At 41.7% G+C, this 19254-nt stretch overlaps 1 protein-coding gene across 1 annotated transcript; it reads right to left on the bottom strand.

The window, feature by feature from the left end:
* Window positions 1-15221: 15221 nt before the first annotated feature.
* LOC147879633 (uncharacterized) lies at window positions 15222-16101 on the bottom strand. The gene is made up of 2 exons (XM_087371412.1): window positions 15545-16101; window positions 15222-15375 (listed from the first exon to the last, which is right to left on the bottom strand). Exons 1-2 carry the CDS (start codon window positions 16099-16101, stop codon window positions 15351-15353), a joined length of 582 nt encoding a protein of 193 aa, XP_087227538.1. The 3' UTR covers window positions 15222-15350.
* Window positions 16102-19254: the final 3153 nt, after the last annotated feature.

The following is a 19254-nucleotide window of genomic DNA, read 5'->3' as shown; positions in this document are numbered from 1 at the left end:
AGAAAAGAAAGAATCTAAGTGTCCCATAAAATAATTTCTTGAAGTAGAAAGTACTCAAAAGGGGTTTATGAAGAGTGACCCCCCGAGTGCAATTACAAAAGGTATTGGATGTTAAAATTTGGCTTTTTTTTCCCTACCAAAATAGATAGTGTCATCTCCCTCCCTATTATGGGGAACATTTCTTTAAATTTGGTGCAACAAATCAACCAAAATTTATAAAATTCATATTCTAATGCACACAATTTTTTTAGATGGTGCAAAAAGGCATGAGATTCATCTAAATCATGCCTTGCCATTTGATTTGATATGTAACATTATGCTATTTTTATTTGAAAATAAAAAGATGTAGGGATGCCAAAAACTCATCTTTTGGGCCAAAACAACCAAATTTTGATAGGTTACAAAGATATAGGGATGTGAAAATGTCATCTTTTGGGCCAAAACAGGGAGCGGGCTCCCAAAAGGTGGCATTTTCACATCCCTATATCTTTTGATTTACAAGTCCAAATGGGATCATGTCATATATCAAATCAAATGGCAAGACATGATTTAGATGATTATCGTGTCATTTTGCACAATCTAGTAACATTTCATGCACCAAAATATGAATTTGCGGGTCAATTTGTTGCACTGGTTGGATTAGTAGGATGTAAGAGTGAAGGATTGGGGAGGGATATTTTGCAATAACAAAGAAGCATGGGCTTTGTTACAAGAGTGAATAGAGTTAAAAATCCAAGCATTTACATATGCATGGAATGTAGACTAATCCATTTAAGGATTCCTTGGAAATGCCCCACTTGTGTGGAAGGTTGCATTGATGATCTCGATTACCATGGTGGAAAGAACTTGATTTCAATAGGGTTTGTCTTTGCTACTAATGATGACTTGGCAATGAAACATACCAACTGGGATGTGAAATTAGTGTTAGTGGCTTTGAAGTTATATGCATATTTATCCTTCTAGCATTGAGGAAACATATGGAATTTTGAATAATTTATATTTTTTTGCTGCTCAAATAGGGGTTTAGAAATCTTTTTTTTCCTATCGCTCATTTTTTTTTGGCTCGCTCGCTTTTTAGTAATCCTTGGATTGTTGGGAGGGCCAATGAGGATCTGCTCAGAATCTGCAAGAAAAAACGTGCACATGAAAATTTGAGCAAGCTGATTATTGAGGATACTATCATTATGGATGACAAGATCAATCTTCAAGGGTGGCTTCCCACTTCCAACACATTTTAGGAGAACTAGAGATGTTAACAATAGAAAAGATCATATCTAGAGAGATAGGTGTAGTGATTCGAGATCCAAAGTAGTTTCTTCATTCAATTCTTTGTACTTGGAAAGAGAGTTCACCTTATAAGAGCTAAAAGATGCCATGGATAGCATGGCTAGGTGCAAAATTTTGGAGAACATGGCTTACCTATGGAATTTTACCAAACCTTTTGGGACTTCGTAGGGCATTATCTTTTATCTCCAGAATAAGTCTTTAGAGAGGGGCATTTTGGATCCAAGAGGGGACTATTAAGATCATTCCTAAGGGAGGACAATAAGAACTGATTAAGAATTCGAGGCCATTGACCATGCTCAACACTTGTTACAAGTTTTTTGCTAAAGATTTAGCTTTGAGGCTTAAATTTAAAACCAAAGACTAGAACAAAGAGGAGGAAAAAGGTTTAATTAGAGGCAGGCACATCCTCGCAGCAATTTTGACACTTTGGGAAGGCCTAGAGTACGTAGAGGAGCAGGGGCAAGATATTTGCTTTATGAAGATTGAATTTGATACGGCCTACAACAAGATGGAGTGGGGATATCTATAGAGATCACTCATGGATATGGGGATTTCTAAAGAAATCAGTCATGGATATGGGGATAGGCCCAATGTTTTGAATGTATGTGGAAATTCTCTTGGTGTAGGCTAGAGCCAAAATTGAAACTAATGGAAAACATTTTGATGCTTTTCCTTTGAAAATATCCCTTGCTCTTTGCCAGAGGAGGAGTAGACTCTCTAGGTTGGTTGATGTAAGGAGAAGTTGATAGTGGTGTTGTCTATGTGCCAACATGGACTTAGGTAGAATAGAATGTGTGTGTAGAGTAGTAGCAAAGCTCTACTTGTACCTGCATAAGGCTAGAAATAATCCCTCTTAGAAATCCAACTTGCATGTTCTACATGCAAGTTCTACGTATGGTTCCTACATGCAACTCCTACATGTGAATTCTACATGCAACTCTTACATGTGAGTTCTACATGCGAGTTCTACATGCAACTCCTACATGCGAGTTCTACATGCAACTCCTATATGCGAGTTCTACATGCAACTCCTACATGCGAGTTCTACATGCAACTCCTATGTGTGAGTTCTACATACAACTCCTACATGCGAGTTCTACATGCAACTCCTACACGCAACTTCTATATGCAAGTTCTACATGCTCTCTACATGTAGAGAGAGAATTTCTTACAATTCCTACATGCAGAGAGAGAAGCTCACCAACTTTTACAAATACTCCATAATGGAATGAAGCCCACACTCTTTGGGGCATTGTGTTGAGTTCTACTTTGGCATTCCAAGCAATTGTCTCAAGTGTCCATGCTTCCTTGCACTCCACGTCCAAAAGCATGTCCTAACCTTGCAACTCCTCCTTCCCTCTCCTCCAACACTGCAACCCATCCTCTCCCTCTCCTCCTCCCTCCTCCTCCTCCTCCTCAATCCTCCCTCCTCCTCCCTTCTCCTCCTCCTCCCTCCTCTTCCCTTCTCCTCCTCCCTCCTCTTCCTCCTCCTCCCTCTCCTCCTTCTCCCTCCTCCTCCTCCTCCCTCCTCCTCCCTTCTCCTCCTCCTCCCTCCTCCTCCTCCTCCTCCCTCTCCTCCTTCTCCCTCCTCCCTCCTCCTCCTCCTCCTCCCTCCTCTCTCTTCTTTCCCTCATGCTCTTACACCTTCTTCCTCTCCCACTCCTATGCTCCCCCTAAACCCTTAGTTCCTCAACCCTTAACCTCCATGATCTACGAGGGAGACGAGTTCTCCATTATGTACTCTACCCTGAACCTTGAATCCTCCTCCTAACCTTGGAACCTCTCTCTAAACCTTGGAACCTCCTTCTAACCCTTGAACCTCCTTCTAAACCTTGGAACCTCCTTCTAACCCTTAAACTCCTCCTAAACCCTACAACCCCCAATGAAGGCGAAAGCCTTCATTACTTGGACCATGATGATACACGTTCCTTTTACACATCCATGCACTATGTTTGCTTACCACACTTAAGCCTACGTCTCTCACTAGAATACGACTTGAGGTCCTAAGCTACACATATACTACAAACGCCAACCTCGATATATCTGTAGGTAACAAAAAGCCTTGGAACCCTACATACTGAGAATAGCCTGCTCTTCCCGCAGAATCCGTGGGAAAGAGCCAACATTTGGCACCGTTGTCGGGGAGACTAGCATCTCAAGTAATGAGTAAACATACGTAGGTATGTGTGAAAAACAAACTACTTCGAACTTTCATGAACATATCACTCAAGAGCTAGGAAAGCTAAAATTTTTCCAACTCAAGTAAAAATTTTAAAAAAATCCTAGCTGAAACTCTTCATTATCGGTTTAGAAAAATGCATGTTTTCTAGAAAAATAGCACCTTAAGGAATAAATCGGACCATGTGATGGAGTGTAGAGCTTGAAATTCTAAACATTTCTCTTTTTTACGGAAGCACATTTTGACACAACCATCAAAAGTTATGGGCAATTGATGATTAAACGTTCTAAATGCCATAACCCAAAAGAAAAATTAAAAACACCTCCCTAGTCAAACTTGGACAAATTCAAAGTTGCACATGTGTTTGACTAACTCCATAGCTCCCCCTCCTTCCCTATAAAAGAGCACCCATCCCTCTCATACTTTTTCTTTCACATCTTGCCTCCATCCTCTTCCCCATTTCGAGCCCTATGCAAGACACTCCTCCCTCTCCATCGACCACCACCCTACTCCCATCCTCACATGGTAAGTTACTTCAAGCCCATCTCGTAGCAATAACCTAGCCATCCACCCACCGTCCATTGGTCCTCAACAATCCCGTTACATGGAGAAAGACTTGGAGAGTGTTCAGGTGACCATCTCTTCCTCCCTTTGGATTTCCGTCAAAGTTTTCTGTCCGTCAAGTTTCTTGTTTCTTTTTTCCCCATCCCCCTCCTCCATCTCCCCCTTCACCCTCCCCTCCATCTCCACCACCCCTTTCCCCCCTCCCTCCCTCCATTCCCCCCCACCCCCCCTCCATCTCCACCACCCCTTCCCCCCCCCCCCTTTCTCCCTCCACCCCCATCCTTTCCTTCTCCCTCCCTCTCCATCTCTCCAAGCATAGGAATCCACCTGAATCCTAGAAGGTGGTTTCTCTTTCCACCCTCCCACCTTCGGGAGGAGCTTTCATGTACTTGTGATATTGTATTGCCCAGGTCCCATAGGCCGGTTTTGGTCTTCAGAGGACGATAATATATTCTTCTTCTTCTTCTTCTTCTCCCCCTTCCATCTCCTCTAGCTCCCCCTCCACCACCACCCCTTTCCCCCCTCCCTCCCTCCATTCCCCCCCCACCCCCCCCCATCTCCACCGCCCCTTCCCCCCCCCCCCTCTCCCTCCACCCCCACCCTTTCCCCCCCCTCCCTCTCCACCTCCCCCCCTTCCATCTCCTCCATCTCCCCCTCCACCACCCCCCCCCCCCCCCCCCCCTCCATCTCCACCTCCCCCCCTCACCACCACCCTTTCCCCCCCCCCCCCTCCCCTCCATTTCCACCACCCCCCCTCCCATCTCCACCACCACCCTTTCCCCCCTCCCTCTCCACCACCTCCCTCCACCACTTCCTCACCCCCCCCCCCCCCCCCCCCCCCAAACCACCTCCCCCCCTTCCATCTCCTCCATCTCCCCCTCCACCACTACCCCCTCCCCCCCCCCTCCTCCATCTCCACCTCCCCCTCTCACCACCACCCTTTCCCCCCCCCCCCTCCTCCATTTCCACCCCCCCCCCCCCCCCCCCTCCCATCTCCACCCTCACCCTTTTCCCCCTCCCTCTCCACCACCCCCCTCCTCCACTCCCTCACACCCCTCCCCCCCCCCCCACCACCCCCACCCCCCTTCACCACTCCCTCACCCCCCTTTCCCCCTAACCCCCCCTCTCTCTCTCCCCCCTTCTCTCTCTCTCTCTCCCTCTCTCTCTATCTATCTCTTCCCCCCCCTCTCTCTCTCTCTCTCTCTCTCTCTCTCTCTCTCTCTCTCTTTCCCCCCTTCTTTCTCTTTCTTTCTCTCTCTCTCTTTCTCTCTCTCTCTCTCTCTCTCTCTATATATATATATATATATCTCTTTCTACCCCCCACTGACGGACCTCTCCCTAATCTTATCTTTCCACTAACACTGCATGTGAACACACGTGCCACCTCATCAATGCTCTAAAGGCCCACCTCGTGCTAGGCACAATTTTTGCATGTGACTCCTCTTGCCACATCATCATTTTCTCCTTTTTGGCCCCTCTACCTAGATCAAGCCGTATCTGTTGATCTAGGAAGAATTTGCAGGTGCTCCGAAAAGGAAAACGCTTGATTTTTTGTTCTCTACACACTTGTCACATCATGTGCAAATTTTGATACTTGTATTACATACTTTTTAGCCTTAGCATCAAATCCAATTCTTGCACACCGTTAAGACTCTACGTTGATGCATCTGGCCCAGCACCTAAAAGGAACAAAACAAAAAGAAATTATTTAATGCTTTTCATCGCTCGATGGTTAGTCTATATCTAGATCTGAGTAGATTAGCTCATCAATAGAGGAGAGAACTTCAAAGCAACTAATTGAAACCATGCCCAAAAAGTCCTAACTACTTCCTACTCGGAGTCAATTCCTATGCTCACATGTGGTTTTGTAGATCATTACATGTCTTGAAAATTGACAGTCTACACATTACTAAGCAAATTCTAGAGTATTCAGAGACATTGGCAGATTGTTTAGTAGGCAAGTTGCACATCATTTGATTTTACACTCACATGCCACCATTGTAAAACCCTTATTGGCTATTTTTCTGGTAATATTGAGCCTTGTAAAGCCTCTCATTTATTCTTGGCATCATTTGCCACATAAGCCTTATACCAAATTGTGATATATTGCAGTAATATCTTCAAGTTTAATAGTTTGCATTGCATTTGATTCAAAGAATGTTTTTCACAGGCACTTTGATTACATTTCTTTCATCATATCTACCACTAGCAACCTCAATTCGGAGGCATCTACTAAGTTGGATAACTCCGATTATGTCACATGGAAATGTCAAATAGAGACCATTATTGTGCTCCAAGACAAATGGGAGTATGTAAATGGGTCTACACCTAGACCATCTAGTGAACCATTACCCATGGAAACTGTGTAGCTGAGAGGATATCAGACGATGGGACATGGGAGCTCATAAATCAACAGAAGCTGTGAGGCATCTATCATCGTGAAGGTCAGAAGTGCTGGGTGCTAGCTACAGGGACCTCAATTGTGAGGAAACTTCAAGGATGGCAGCTTGAGCACAAGGTTGAGATCTTGCTCGAAGAGTCAGTTGTGGCTCTCTGCTAGGAGCTTCTTGAATTGGGTGGCTTGACTATTGGACGGGAGGTGGAGATCCGAGAACGAGGGAGATCTGTCATGCATGAGCAAGAGAGAAATTGTGACGCTTGGGATCATTACGTGAAAGGAGATGGGCTATTGGTGATCGATGCTTCTCCAGAGCATAGGCAAGTGCATGAGATATGGACCATGGGTAACGCCATGAAGAAGAGAGACCAACCATGTGCATGAAGAGGAAGTAGGGCATCCAAGTGGAGCTTGTCACCATAGAATGTGAGAAGCCTTTGCTCATTTGAAGAGATAAGGGTTGCAGTTTTGAGCATATGAGGCAGTTGGTTCATTTGATGACTAAGAAGTCAGGGGCAGTAGGAACTGGTGGCTGCAATCATTTTCTAGCCAGAGGGAGTTCTACAGGCATCCAACCAGAGAGTTTTCTAGGCTAGGGAATGGCTGAAAAGATTGATAACATTGGTGTAGTTAGAAAAAATGTTTTTGGTGTTTGAGATGAACCACAGGGTGGAGCTTATTATTGTACCACGACATGTGTGCAGTATGAAGTAATATTCAATGAAGTTACAGAGGAGCGATGGGTTCTTATTCTACAGATAACAGATGAGGTAGCTATAGGATTGGAGTTTCCCAAAAGCCAGTGGTCGAGGGATCTGTTTTATAAGATAAATGTGATACTAGAATATGAATTTTTCTAAGAACTTTTTAAAGAAAGACTTCTAGAGTGTAGATATTATATCAGAGTGATTTGATTGTGGGGTTTGATTCTGTAGATATTTTTGTGGAAGGAGATAAAGTGATACTAGTAGAGGAGTTACTCGAGGAAAAGGAAAAAAAACAAACTGTGTTTTTGTTTAGAGGTAGATTCACAGTATGATAGAGTGTGCTTCAGCTAGAACTTTTAGTATGTAGAAGCCCTTAACTTTAAAACACAAGGTGTGTGGCACATACTATTGTATGTAAATGATGAAGAGTGGCAGGGTGTTGTGTTACCAGCAATGGAAGACCTGCAAGAAGAAATTCTCTAAATGAGTCTTTGTACAGATGTTTTGATGAGTGGATATAAATATTGAAGAAAAAAGAAATAGGAAACTATATACCCATGTACTTGATCTTGGAATTGGGCTTGTCTGTGCAGAGCATTGAATTTGGTAATGATGTACATGTAGAAATTTTATACTTTGAAGTACCTGATCATATTTGGTCAGTCTTAGCATATGTGAGAGAGGAAGAGTAGATTAATCTGCTATTGCCACTAGCAGGACCTCTTTTGGATGATGTGTTTTGCTTTGAACTTGTTCGGGATGAAGACTTTCAGGGTTAAAGGAGTCTATGGTGTCTTGTGTTTGGGGTAGGAGTGAGTATACGCAAGAGATTGTAGTAGTTATAAAGGCAGTATAGTGCTCTATCTTTTTTGCAATCATCGCCACACTGCCTACCCCCTCTCAACCTCCTCTCTACTACCCTATTGTGCTACCCCTCTGCCCCCCGCTCACCCCACCGTCGCCTCCCTCCCGCTAGCTACTTACCCCTTCTCACACCACCTACCCCCTCTCAACATCCTCTCTGCTACCCTACCCTGCTACCCCTCTGCCCTTGCTCGCCCCACTGCCGCCTCCCTCTTGCTAGCCGCTTACCCCCTCTCATGCCGCCTACCCCCTCTCAACCTCCACTCTGCTACCCTACCTTGGTACCCCTCCACCCCCCGCTCGCCCCACCCCACTGCGTCCCACCCTGCTACCCCGCTACCTCCCCCCTTCCCACTACCTCCCCTACCCCGCCTCCCCCTCTGCCCTCCCCTCCCCTCTATAGCAACCTCCCCTCCCCTCCCCGCCGTCTCCCCCCTCTCGCCATTGCCACCTCTCCTCCCCCCTCCATTGTCGCCTTCCTCCCCTCCACCCTGCCACTTCGCTCTCAGACCTCTCTCTTTCTCCCCTCCCTCCCTCTCATACATCTCTCTCTCTCTCCTCCCTCCCTCATTCCCTCCTGCTGCCATGTTCTCCTTTCTCTTTCTCCTACTTTCCTCCTCCTAGAGGCCGTGGCCCCAGGGCTCCTCTCTTTCTCTCTCTCTCTCTCTCTAGTTCCTCTCTCTTCTATCCTCTCTTTCTTTCTCTTTCTCTCTCTTTAAATTTTAAAAAAACAAATCTACAAAACTTAGATTAAAAACTAATCAAAAAATTTTACAAGTATTTGGAAAAAGATTTGTAATTGCTCTTTCTTGCTTTCTTACTTCAATGAAATGAGGGGAGAATGAATGAAGGCAAGGAAGACTATATATAAGAAAAACTAGGGTTTCCCTTCTCCTGTCCTATTGGCTCCCCATTCCTCCCCTCTCTCATTGGCTCCCATCCCTCATCCCAATCTTCCATTGCCCTCCCCCCCATCCATTTCTTCTTCCCCCCCCATTGCCACCACTCCCATCCCACATTTTAACCATGCCCATGCTCCTCCCATTTCCCCATCTCACCCTTCCATTTCCCAAAATCCCACATTTCCCCATCCCACCCTCCTCTTTTCCATCCCCTATTAACTCCCCTCACACTCGCTTATTATCCTACTCCCCTATTACCTCCCCCTCTCCCATCCCACTCATCCCTCCCCACTCTCACTTCCACTTCCCATTACTCACTTGCCATACACATTTGCAAACTATTTATATATTATTATATTATCTTTTATACTATTAGCAAACTTACATGCTACCAAAATTGCAGGTGTCAAAGTGAGCCTATCAAGGTTAGACAAAAACTATGCTTTTATTCAAAGGCATAGTTACAAGGGTGTATTTATCCTCATCAACAAGCTTATTTGAGTGTTTATTTCATGGTATGAAGAGCATGATTTGTGGACGAGGTGTTTACTTTGTTGTATCAAAATTTTTTGCCACACACAAACACACACACACACACACACACACACACACATACCGTGAATTTGCTAATATTATCGCATCTACATTGATAGCTATCATACTTTGTACACACATCAACCTAGGTGGTATTGACTTGCATGCAAAGTGGCGTGCCCATCCTATAAGTACTTGTTCGGATAACACACCTGCAAGCGCATTTGTTGACGGTTGTGCATAACAATGGGAAACGGTGTATAATGCCTGATTGACTATGTAAAGAATATTTGATGGGCACAATCCTTTGCACATGCCTCAACCTAGGTAGTATTTACTTGTGTGCAAAGTGGCGTCCCCATCCAATAAGTACTTGTTTGAATAACATACCTAGGACTGTGTTTTTTTATGGTTATGCATGACAGTAAGGCAAAAACGGTATTTAATGCTCAATCGACCATGCAAAGCATATCTGATGGGCACAATATTTTGTAGCCGCCTAAAACTCGGTAATATTCAGCTGCATGCAAAGTGGCACACCCATTCAATAAGTACTTGGTCGGATACAACACCTAAGAGCGTGTTTTTTGAAGGATGTGCATAACACGAGGGGAAAAACAGTGTATAATGCATGATTGACCATGCAAAGCATATTCGATGGGCACAATACTTTCCATGCACCTCAAAATAGTTGAACTTGACTTGCTTGCAAAGTGGCGCCCCCATCTGACAAGTACTTGTTTGAATAATAGTGAACACACCTAGGACTGTGTTTTTTTATGGTTGTGCATGACACTAAGGAAAAAATGGTGTTTTATGCTTGATCGCCAATGCAAAGCATATTCGATGGGCACAATACTTTGCACACACCTCAACCTAGGTGTTATTGCCTTACATGCAAAGTGGCTCGCCCATCCCATAAGTACTTGTTCGAATAACACACCTAGGATCGTGTTTTTTTACGGTTGTGCATAACACTAAGGCAAAAACGGTGTTTTATGCTTGATCGACAATGCAAAGCATATCCAATGGGCACAATACTTTGCACGCACCTTAACCCAGGTCTTATTTATTTGCATGCAAAGTGGCACCCCCATCCGATAAGCACTTGTTTGAATAACACACCTAGGACCGTGTTTTTTTATGGTTGTGCATGACACTGAGGCACAAACGGTGTTTAATGCTTCATAGACCATGAAAATCATATATGATGGGCACAATCCTATGCATGCACCTTAGACTAGGTGGTATTGAGTTTCATGCAAAATTCCGTGCCCATCCGATAAGTACTCGATCCAATAACACACCTAGGAGTGTGTTTTTTGACGGATGTGCATCACACTTAGGTAAAAAAGGAACTTAATGCTTGATCGACAATGCAAAGCATATCCGATGGGCACAATACTTTGCACACATCTCAAAATAGGTGGCATTGACTTGCATGCAAAGTGGCGTGCCCATCCCATAACTACTTGTTTGCATAACACACCTAGGAGCGTGGTTTTTTACGGTTGGGCATAACATTATGGAAAAAATGGTGTATAATGAGTGATCGAGCATGAAAAAAACATCTGATGAGCACATTAATTTGCATATGCCTCAACCTATGGGGTATTGAGTTGCATGCAAAGTGGAGTACTTGTTTGGATAACACACCTAGAAGCGTGTTTTTTGACAGTAGTGCATAACACTAGGGGAAAAATGGTGTATAATGCATGATTGATCATGCAAAGTATATCCGATGGGCACAATAGTTTGCGCATGCCTCAACCAAGGTGGTATTGACTTGTGTTCAAAGAGACGCCCCCATCCGATAAGTACTTGATTGGATAATACACCTAGGAGTGCGCATTTTGACAGATGTGTCACACTTAGGCAAAACCGAAACTTAATGCTTGATCGACCATGCAAAGCATATCCGATGGGCATAAAACTTTTCACACCCCTCAACATAGGTGGTATTGACTTGCATGAAAAGTGGCACGACCATCCTATATGTACTTGTTTGGATAACACACCTAGGAGCGTGTCTTTTGACAGATGTGCATCACACTAAGGCAAAAACGGTGTTTATTACTTCGCCGACCATGCAAAGCATATCGGATGGATGCAATACTTTGCACACATCTCAATATAGGTGGTTTTGAGTTTCATGCAAAGTGGTGTTCCCATCTTATAGTTATTTGTTCGGATAACATACCTAGGAGCATGTTTTTTGAATGGATGTGCATCACAATGAGGCAAAAACGGTGTTTAATGCTTGATCGACCATGTAAAGCATATCCGATGGGCACAATACTTTACACAAAACTCAACCTAGGTGGTATTTACTTGCATGCAAAGTGGTGTCCCCATCCAATAAGTACTTGTTTTAATAACACACCTAGGACCGTGGTTTTTGATGGTTATGCATGACACTAAGGTTAAAACTCTGCAAAAATAGTATTTAATGCTTGATCGACCATGCAAAGCATATCCGATGGACACAATACTTTGCATGCACCTCAAAATAGGTGGTATTGAATTTTGTGCAATGTGGCATCCCCATTCAATAAGTGCTTGTTCAGATAACACACCTAGGAGCGTGTTTTTTGATGGATGTGCATCACATGGAGGCAAAAACGGTGTTTAATGCTTCATCGACCATGCAAAGCATATTAAATGGACACAATACTTTGCACACTTCTCAACCTAGGGGCTATTGAATTGCATGCAAAGTGGCGAGCCCATCCTATAAGTACTTGTTTAGATAACACACCTAGGAGTGTGTTTTTTAAAGGTAGTGCATAACACTAGGGGAAAACGGTGTATAATGCATGATTGACCATGTAAAGAATATTCGATGGGGACAATAATTTTCCCGCATCTCAACCTAGATGGTATTGACTTGTGTGCAAAGAGGCTCCCCCATCTGATAACTACTTGCTTGAAAAACACACCTAGAATCATGTTTTTTTATAGTTGTGCATTACACTAAGGAAAAAACGGTGTTTAATGCTTGATCGACCATCCAAAGAATATCCGATGGGCACAAAAATTTTCATGCACCTCAACCTAGGTGGTATTAACTTGCATGCAAATCGGCGCTCCCATCCCATAAGTACATGTTCGCATTACACACTTGGGAGCACATTTTTTGACGGTTGTGCATAACACTAGGGGGGAACCATGTATAATGCGTGATCGACCATGAAAATCATATTCAATGGACACATTACTTTGCACGCACTCCAACCTAGGTGATATTGACTTGCATAAAAAGTGGCACCCCCATCCGATAAGTACTTGTTCGAATAACATACCTAGGATCGTGTTTTTTTATTATTGTGCATGACACAAATGCAAAAACGGTGTTTGATATTAGAGCGACCATAAAAAGAATATCCGATGGGCACAATACTTTTCACATACCTCCAACTAGGTGTTATTGACTTGTGCACAAAGTGGTGTCCCCATCCGATAAGTACTTGTTCGGATAACACACCTAGGAGCTTATTTTTTGAAACGGTGTTTAATGCTTCATCGACCATGCAAAGTATATCTGATGGGCACAATACTTTCCACGCATCTCAACCTAGGTATTATTGAGTTGCATGCAAAGTAGGGCACCCATCCCATAAGCACTTGTTAACACACTTGGGAGAGCATCTTTTGACAGATGTGCATCACACTTAGGTAAAGATGGTGCATAGCGTGTGATCGACCATGCATAGAATATCTGATGGGTAGAATACTTTGCACCTCCCTCATCCTAGGTGGTATTGGTTTGAATTAAAAGTGGTTTGCCCATCCGATAAGTACTTGTTTGGATAACACAACTAGGAGCGTGTTTTTTGACGGATGTGCAGCACATTGAGGCAAAAACGGTGTTTAATGCCTCAACAACCATGCAAAGCATATCGAATGGATAGAATACTTTGCACACACCTCAAACTAGGTGGTTTTGAGTTGCATGCAAAGTGGCATGCCCATACGATGAGTACTTGTTCAAATAACATATCTACGAGCATGTTTTTTGACGGATGTCATCACACTGAGGCAAAAATAGTGTTTAATGCTTGCATGTAGAAGACGTTTACAACACCCCTTTCCATAGTGAAGAGTAGACAAATTTGGAGTAGGAAAGTGAAATGTTTAATAGATAAACATCCACAAAAAATGAAGTAGCATCATTAAAGGATGAACAATTTTTTCTAAAAGAGGAAATGTGAGTAGTAGAGCTTTGATAAGTCATTGGCAGCATCACTTTTATTGCTACCAGCTGTGGGTTGAGTTGACAAGCGAGCTTGCTTTGGACCTCTTATCATTGATCATCTCCTTCTCAAACTTGACAAAGCTAATGTTTTGTGCATGTGCATGGCAGTTCCTTTCAGCTCTTATGATGTTTTTTCTCTCTTACTTGGCTGATCTTACGTAGCTTTTCAGTCACCACTGTGTTCCTTAGACTCTCTTTCAAGTGTTGTTCTCTCCACTTGCACTTTTTCCTACTGTAAGTGGCTTTCAACTTTCATTGGCTTTTTTGGCTTTGGCTTTTAGCTCTTTAGTTGCTTCTACATTTGGCTTTGTCACCTCGATTGTTGCAGGGTGTTGCCACCTTACCTCTTACTGCCTTATAGCACTTCTTTTCTCTCTCACCTCTTGCTTTTATTGTTCCTGGTTTCTGTGCTTGTTTGTGTGGGTTAGTGCTTCCTTTTTCCTTATATATATATATATATATAAGGAGCTTGCTTACTTGCTTTTAGGTACTACTCTTTTTTCCACCCTCTTAAGATTTTTTCTACATTTAGTAACTTTTGTTTTTGGTCTTGTTTAGTTATTCCCTTAATTTCTTCCTCCTTTTTAAGGTAGTTATTTATTTAATTGTCTATATATATATTAACTTATATATTAGTCTTTTTAGTTTGTTCCCAATTGTGCTTTATTATTTCTTCTCCATTATTTTTAATGCTATCTATTTTTTATTCTATCTATTCTTAAATTAAAATATTATTATTTTGCTTTATTCCTTTAATTTTAATTTTAATTTTATTATTTAAGCAGTTTCTTGGTAGTTTTTTGTATTGTTCTTTTTTTCTTTTTAGTTATTTTCCTTTCTAAATTCATTTCAAGTGCTTATATTGAGCTCTTTTTATTTCAGTGCTTTATGTAAATTTGTGTTTCGTTTCTTAACACTAATACCATTTAATTATTCAATTGTGTTATTAATCTTTTCATAGCTTAAGCACTTGACTTGTCCCCGTAGGACCTTTTTGTTTATTTGTCCTACTTGCAAGTTTTTTTCAATCTTTTATTCATTTTTTAACCGTTAATTACACATCATGGGTGTGGATTACCCCCCTTCATCATCATCATCATCATCTTCATCTTCATTATATTAATTGGTTTTATTAAATAAGTAAGAGACAATTCTCTTTTCCACAAGGGTGTGGACCATCCCCCTTGGAATTCTTACACACACAAAGAGGTGGACCATCCCTTGATATCTTGTTTAAAGAAAGGCATTGCTCTTGTTTCATATTGTAGGTGTCTTAATGCTCCTTTCTACTTATATAATTAATTATCTTCTACTCTAGAATCTAGAAGGTTGTGCTCATTCCTAGGTAAAGCAATAACAATTCAGGGAACACATGCATTACCTGTCTTGCCACATGATACCAATTTTGTTCTAACAAATGGTTTTCTGTGGATGGTGACAGGTAAGTGGACCCTGACCTTAGAACTTAGACTACCTGATGGATTCGACACCCTTTTCCAATCTTGTGTTCCTAGTTTCAAACTCACTTCGTCAGAAGATTTCCCAAATGTAGCAATATAATCCGCTGACTCTCGGTCAAGTGGATTGTGGGAGTGAGTGGCCAACGCTTCCAGTGCACCCTTGTAAGGATACATGTAAACGATCAAGCATTCAGTGTCCCTCACACACTCAGTAATGGCATCCACCTGACAGGATCGTTGTATTAGAGTCAAGACGTGGCTTCGCAGGAAACTGAAAACAATTTCAAAAAGCGGAAGATCTGTAGCAGAGCTGAGGCCGTATTGTAAAACATGTTTGAAAACATAATCAAAGTAGGCACACAGACACTTGCACGCTTCATGTCGTTGGGAGTACCACGGAAAAGACCAGAAGCAGACAGAGATCAATTCAAGGCAAGCTCCAGCACACGAAACTATATAATAAAAATACACTGATGCAGTGCTCAGATCTGTTTCTACGTAGACTCCCCGCTGGAAACCGGATCGAAGTGGAAGGATGAGGCACAAGAGAGAAGGAACCATAGAAATTGCATGATTGATGAGAGCAGAAAAGGAGAGGCCACCGCCCAACAAGACTTTCCGGATGTAGATGGGGACGTGGCGTTGGGGGACAAGCGAGGTGCGAGCCAGTTGAGATAACACAACAAGCGGAAGGTATTGGGCAGGGTGGGGAGCCTTGAGGGACGCACCCAGCAAGGCACCGGTCCAGAGGACAATGACAAGGTTTAGGAAGGTAGAAAATGTCTGAATACAAGCAGACAGCAAAGCTCCATAATGAAAGAGGTGAAAGCGAGGGAACTGAGGGGAGTGAGGTGCGGCATGAGCGCGAGCAAGAGGAGAAGGAGACGGAGGGGGAGGGTGTGGACGAAGGGCAGAAGAATAGAATTGATCACGTACTCCCGTCGCATCCATTGCACAGGCAACGAGACTCGAGAGCGACCGTATGCGCTTATAACGTAAAACAATTACGTGAATTCTTTTTTCTTAGCAACCCTTTACCTTCCAAAGAGAAAAATTAGTTTGTTCCTAATTTCTAAATCCTTGTTTTTTTGGCCGTGCCATCGGAAGCCTAACTTAAGGCAAAGGCGATTCAGAAGCGAAAATGGCCATTTTTTATTTTCTAAAATTCACAAAATTTTCTTGCTATTTTTCTCCTCGACATTTTCATGGCCTCTCTCTCTCTCTCTCCTTTCAATTCATCATCTCGCCCTCTTTCGCTATTTGGATCTCCGGCAGGCCTTATGAATGATTTATTCTCATTCAACTTTTTTTTAAATCAAAGCTTTGCATTCGTCCATGTGTACATATCCGTTGCTCCTATTGGCCATGCACCTGCTGCATTCAAAACCGATTCACACAATTTCAACCACGTACTCCTCTGACGAGATTCTCTCTCGCCTTGCCCACCATATTCGAAGTCACAATTTTGGCTATTTCGTCTTCACCGCCATAGCTTTTGTGTCTTCAACCTTTGAAGCAGGCCCTATGAATCTATGTGTATTCAAACTCTTCCTATTATAACTTATTGCCACATGCGAACAAAAAAAGAAAAAACGCATTAATTAGCCTAGTATGAAAAATTGGCATAAGCTTATATGGAGCAATCCCCCCCCCCCCCCACCTTACTCCCCTCCAACCCCTCTCCTCCCAAAAGTGAATTGCAAATGCCCTCCTCAGCAAGTGACAACTTTGGGTGGCGAGATGCACATCTCTCAGAAGTAAAATTTAGTTGTATCTTTAACAACGTGAAAATTTCATTAGGCATGCCGAAGGAGATGCTACAGCCTCACCCTCAGATTAGGACAACCTTTAAATCCCTTCTCACGTTATTTTTCCATGATCGCATTTATTTAAGGACAACCTGACCCTTAGATTAGGATAGCCTTTAAATATGCTCTCACATTATCCTTCCATGATAGCATTTATTTAACCCTATATACACCCCTTCTGTAAATTTTGAGATGATTATTATATCCCTTATGTATGGAAATTTTCACTTTTTGAATTAAAAAATCCCTTATGCATGTATATTTTCTGTAACTACATAAAAATATAAAACCCCTTTCGTTGATGGCACGTGCTATCTTACATATTTCTTAGTGCCCCTCGGGAAAGGCCTATGGACAACTAATTGGTCCAGTCAAGAGAAGCTTTCTAGGAAAGAAGTGCGGAAAATTTCATGACCACTTCTTGGGTCCAGTCAAGTGAAGCTTTCGAGGAAAGGACTAAGGAAAATTTTTAAGGAATGGACACATCATATTTTTGCCTCTTTTTTACCTTTCATACATTGGTGCAAAACATTCAACCTTTCCTTCTTTCCTTTCATACATTGGTGCAAAACATTCCACATAAAGTAGAAATCCTTTCTCCTTTATGGGAACATTCCCTTGTAATGATGACATTTTATGTTCAAACAAGAAGGATCTCAAAGGACTTAATGCCATCTAGAGCATCAAGTTTTTTTTTTAATAAACAAATAAAAGGCTGATTATATTAGAGGGGGAAAAAATGTAAAATAGAAAACGTTTGATAGGGTATTTGTAGGCTTAGATGCATCTTTTAGAAATGGATCTAGGTTAACCAACTTATCATGGACTTGCAAATGAAAATGCTTGGTCAAAATGTCAATATGTAGAGGGCTAGCTTGTTGCATAGCTTTCTTTTCTCATCTTAATCAACCCACCTTTAGGTAAGCCACTTGTGTGGACTACTTATTTCATCCTTGATCAACAAACAAGTGGTGAATAAGAGAGAATCCACAAATGTTAATTACATGGTAATATCTAGTTTGCCTTGATTTATGTGTCACTTGCAAATGAAAACGATTGGTAAAAATGTCAATATGTAGAGGGCTAGCTTGTTGCATAGCTTTCTTTTCTCATCTTAATCAACCCACCTTTAGGTAAGCCACTTGTGTGGACTACTTATTCCATCCTTGATCAACAAACAAGTGGTGAATAAGAGAGAATCCACAAATGTTGATTACATGGCAATATCTAGTTTGCCTTGATTTATGTGTCACTATTATTAAATACACGTGCATGAATACAAGAGCACCATACATAATAAACATGGTTTACAAAATTGCATTGTGTAATCTTGGGCCAAATGAAAGTATTAACATATGAATCTGACTAGAGTCTTATAATTTATTATCACAAAATGTTTCAAAAAATCACTTGAAATTTACTAATATAAGGGATTTTCAAAAAGATCCATATGTTTTTATCATACATTTATAGAGAGATTCATGTGTTATTTTGAAGGACAAAAATTTATAAATAAGAATCTTTAAGTAATACCTCTTGAGCACTTTGCAACAATGTAGGGTTGTATGTAGTGACCACCCCAAGTGTGGTAGTGCATGCTAAAGAAAGACAAAACCTAAAAATAAATATTCTATTTTATCCTATGAATGATGTATACCTTTCAATTAATGAAATATGCCTTAAGAATGCAACAATCTTAGGCCATTACACTAGCATGTGGAAATTTTGACATTTGTTGATAGAGCATAATGTATTAGATGATCATAGCCAAATGGATGCATATTTGTGCTTCACAAAGAGTGACATGTTGAAAATGTGACATGACATCCCTTGCCTATGATATAGGTACATTACCACATCCATATGCATTCAATCATGCCAAGCGGGTCCAAGATGAATGAAGGCATTCTCTATTTTGAGATCACGGTAAGTATTGCATGAAAGGGAGCACATATCATGTAGAAATCCATGAAAAAAAATAAAATCCATCTTTAAAAGCAAGAATAGATATCAAACTCTAGTAAAAGATAAACATGTAATTTTGTGTATGTTTTTTAATCTCAAGGAGTCACTGAACATATGTGACCCTAGATTGTGCATTTTATAAGAGGCCCTATTTTAAGTATCACATATCATGTTACATAAGGGTATTAGTAACTCACATTGGGAAGCTTTCAAAAAATTTAGTATAAATGCATATGAAAGACTATACATAAGTAGGGGTAGTTTAGGCTTTATGAGATTAGCTTTGTTTAGAAGGTTACGATACTAGGTGTAGTTGTGGTAGTGTTTTTTC

This window comes from Dipteris shenzhenensis, chromosome 33 (genome assembly GCF_047967505.1).
Source record: "Dipteris shenzhenensis isolate YYH24624 ecotype China chromosome 33, Dip_SZ_1.0, whole genome shotgun sequence".
NCBI lineage: Eukaryota > Viridiplantae > Streptophyta > Polypodiopsida > Gleicheniales > Dipteridaceae > Dipteris > Dipteris shenzhenensis.
The sequence above is the reverse complement of the archived record's forward strand: the minus strand, read 5'-3'. Positions and strand labels throughout refer to the sequence as shown.